The 2,713-nt window shown below is 54.8% G+C and overlaps 1 protein-coding gene across 1 annotated transcript in view; it reads right to left on the reverse strand.

The window, feature by feature from the left end:
- Positions 1 to 1,568: 1,568 nt before the first annotated feature.
- ATP5A1 (ATP synthase, H+ transporting, mitochondrial F1 complex, alpha subunit 1, cardiac muscle) overlaps positions 1,569 to 2,713 on the reverse strand; it is a gene marked incomplete at its 5' end in the record, with an annotated part of 6,502 nt that continues 5,357 nt past the window's right edge. Inside the window, 3 exons of the mRNA XM_010132648.1 lie at positions 1,569 to 1,650; positions 2,282 to 2,432; positions 2,657 to 2,706. Of these exons, the coding sequence (XP_010130950.1) occupies positions 1,569 to 1,650; positions 2,282 to 2,432; positions 2,657 to 2,706 (283 nt within the window). The remainder of the gene's footprint in view (positions 1,651 to 2,281; positions 2,433 to 2,656; positions 2,707 to 2,713) is intronic.

Genomic DNA, 2,713 nt, shown 5'->3' on the forward strand with positions numbered 1-2,713 from the left:
ATTCACAGAGCCACGAGTGTACACCCGCCCCTGCCATGGGGCCAGCCATGGGGCTGCTCCCACCTCTCGGGGAAACCTGGGCCAGGGTCTCACCACCCCCAGGGTCAAACATTTCTCCCTTCTCTCTGCTCTGACTCTCTCTCTGTCAGTGGAACCATCAGCCCTTGTCCTGTCCCCACAGCCCCTGCTCAAAGCCCCTGCCCAGCTTTCTCCCAGCCCCTTGCAGCACTGACAGGCTGCACTCAGCTCTCCCCGCAGCCTCCTCTGCTGCAGGCTGAACCCCCCCAGCTCTCTGCCCTCTCCTCCCAGCAGAGGGGCTCCTCAGAGCAGAAGTCACAACTTCATCATACTCATACGATAGCAGAGAGAACAAAGTCTCTGTGCAATTTTGGACTAAGGCGCTCCTGAGCTTGGAACCACGGCTGTGAACAAGAGGAAGCCTCCGCAGGAAGCCCTGCTCTGGGAGCACAGCTCCATTCCAACATTCCAGCTCTTCCCAGCTACGTGCCCCACGCTTCGGGACTGGAAGTGTTTCTTCCTGTTGCTGAAGGCAGAGCTCACACTCTCAAAGCTCTCACGCCACGAGCTTTTAGAAAAGCATGTAAGCCTGGAACTGTGTGAAGTGTGTCCAGCCGCTTCTGACAGCGGGTTTGGGCCCAGAGGCAGTGCTCCTGCGAAGGAAGTTAACCGGGGACAGAGCCAACTGGCAGCCCCTGGTCACAGAGGTCACGGTGGTGCAGAGGCTCCCCGAGGACCAAGGTCTGAGTTCCAGTGTACCACGTAAAAAGAACCCGCTGCACCCAAGCGGACCAACCGCAAAGGGGACTTTCCCATGCCCCAGGTAGAAGTTGTGACACTGGGATCTCGTCCATGTCACACACAGAAAAAGGAAATAGATGCTCTGGTATGAAACCTCCCCCCGGACCGGTGACTGCAGACCGCTTACTGGCAGAGCCGAGTGGTTTTAGTCTCCAGCAGCCACAGCTCGATGCGCTGCTGGCCTGAGCCTCAAGGAGAGTCAGCTCTGAAAGAGTCCGTCTGCTGAAGGCCAGGCACCAGGACGGGTCAGACAGCAGTTCTACCATGTCACAGCATCGGGCTGTTAAAGGACACTGTGAGGTCCAGTGAGTTAGGCATCACCTGTAACCAGACAGCATCAACTGCTTCCCCATCACCTTCCCCATCACCTTCATCCACCTGGCCACAACAGTAGGAACGGCCAGAGAACCCTCAGCTCTGCCTCAACAGGAGCTGCAGCCTCAGCCACAGAACCCAGCTGCTCCCCCCACTCCTTCTCCTAAGGGGTCTGATCCCCTCTGTGGTGAAGATGCCCCCTGGTATTTCAGAGCTCCTTTCCCACGCCTGTGTCCAGGGGAGTTTAACATCCTGGTTTCCAAGGCAGGTGTTGCTCAAGCAGCAATAATTTACAATGGACCACACAGGCCTTTTTACATGGAAACTTTTATTCCGAGGTCTGTACATTCAAGTCGCACATACTTTTAAGCCTCTGATGGAGCTGGAGCACAGATGACAACAGCAGCCTGGCCTATCTCAACAGTTTTAAGAGTTTATGCCTCAAAAGTGGCCAGGAAACTTGTCACTATCTCCTTCATCTTCGCTTCTGTCTGGTCAGAGATCTTGCCTTCGGTCCTGTTGAAAGAGCATAGTTAAACTTCTGATGGAGAACGAGGTAACGGCCCACCCCTCACTAAGACAAAGGAAGTAAACTTCACGATGACTGCCCCATTTCTAATGAAATCAGCAGACCAATCAACACTTCCGCTTGATGCCTGAGGCTGTACCACTGAAACTAACATAACGTCCCTCTGAAAAGGCCAGTCCTGTTGAACTGAGGGTCATCAGCAGACACTCTCAGAACAGCTGCACGCACCGCAAGGCGGCTCTCCCTGCCGCAGCACTGTGCCCCAGCGATGGCAGGCACTGATGTGACTCACAGCAGGAACAGCTAGCACCAGTTCACAGGACTACGGAAATACCCCGTCCCCAACTGCCCGCTTCACGGCAGAGAAGGCAGCGAGCAGCACTTCACCCACAGCACTGCCAAAAACAGGGGAACAGACTAGGTAAGTGTTTTTTTCTGAGGAGAGTTAGAGGACAGGCATGCCATAGGTGCACCAGCTGGATTTCCTACGCAAAAACCGGAAACGAAGCTGAGCTCCGGGCAGTGCAAGGACAGTAGGACAGCCGATTCAGCCTCCAGTGCTGGTACAGGCAGCTGACGGCCTGATGTTCTAGGATGAAGGAAGATCACTCTTCATACCTGATGGTGGAGAGGAGGGCCTGGTGCTGGCTCAGTACGTGAGCTAGGAAAGCACTCTCAAACTTGGTGATTTTGCTGGGCTCCAGCTTGTCCAAGTGGCCTCTTACACCAGCATAGATGACTGCAACTTGTTCCTCAATAGCCATGGGAACTGCGGAAGAGGAAGGATTCGCGCCATCAGTAACAACTACACTGGGAGACGTCAGTACTGCAGGGTCCTGCTTTGAGGACCAGCTGCTCTTACACGACATGGCTGAACCAAGCCTGCATTTACCACATCCACGAACGGACACGGTAAACACTGCCACAAAGATCACCCTCGTTACCACAAGAGACTAACGGCAAGCGCAGACTTGCTAGGCCTGAGACACTTACCATATTGTCCCTGTTTGAGCAGCTCGGTCAGACGCACACCACGGTTCAGCCGCTGCT

This window comes from Buceros rhinoceros, unplaced genomic scaffold (genome assembly GCF_000710305.1).
Source record: "Buceros rhinoceros silvestris isolate BGI_N320 unplaced genomic scaffold, ASM71030v1 scaffold34873, whole genome shotgun sequence".
In the NCBI taxonomy this organism is placed as follows: domain Eukaryota; kingdom Metazoa; phylum Chordata; class Aves; order Bucerotiformes; family Bucerotidae; genus Buceros; species Buceros rhinoceros.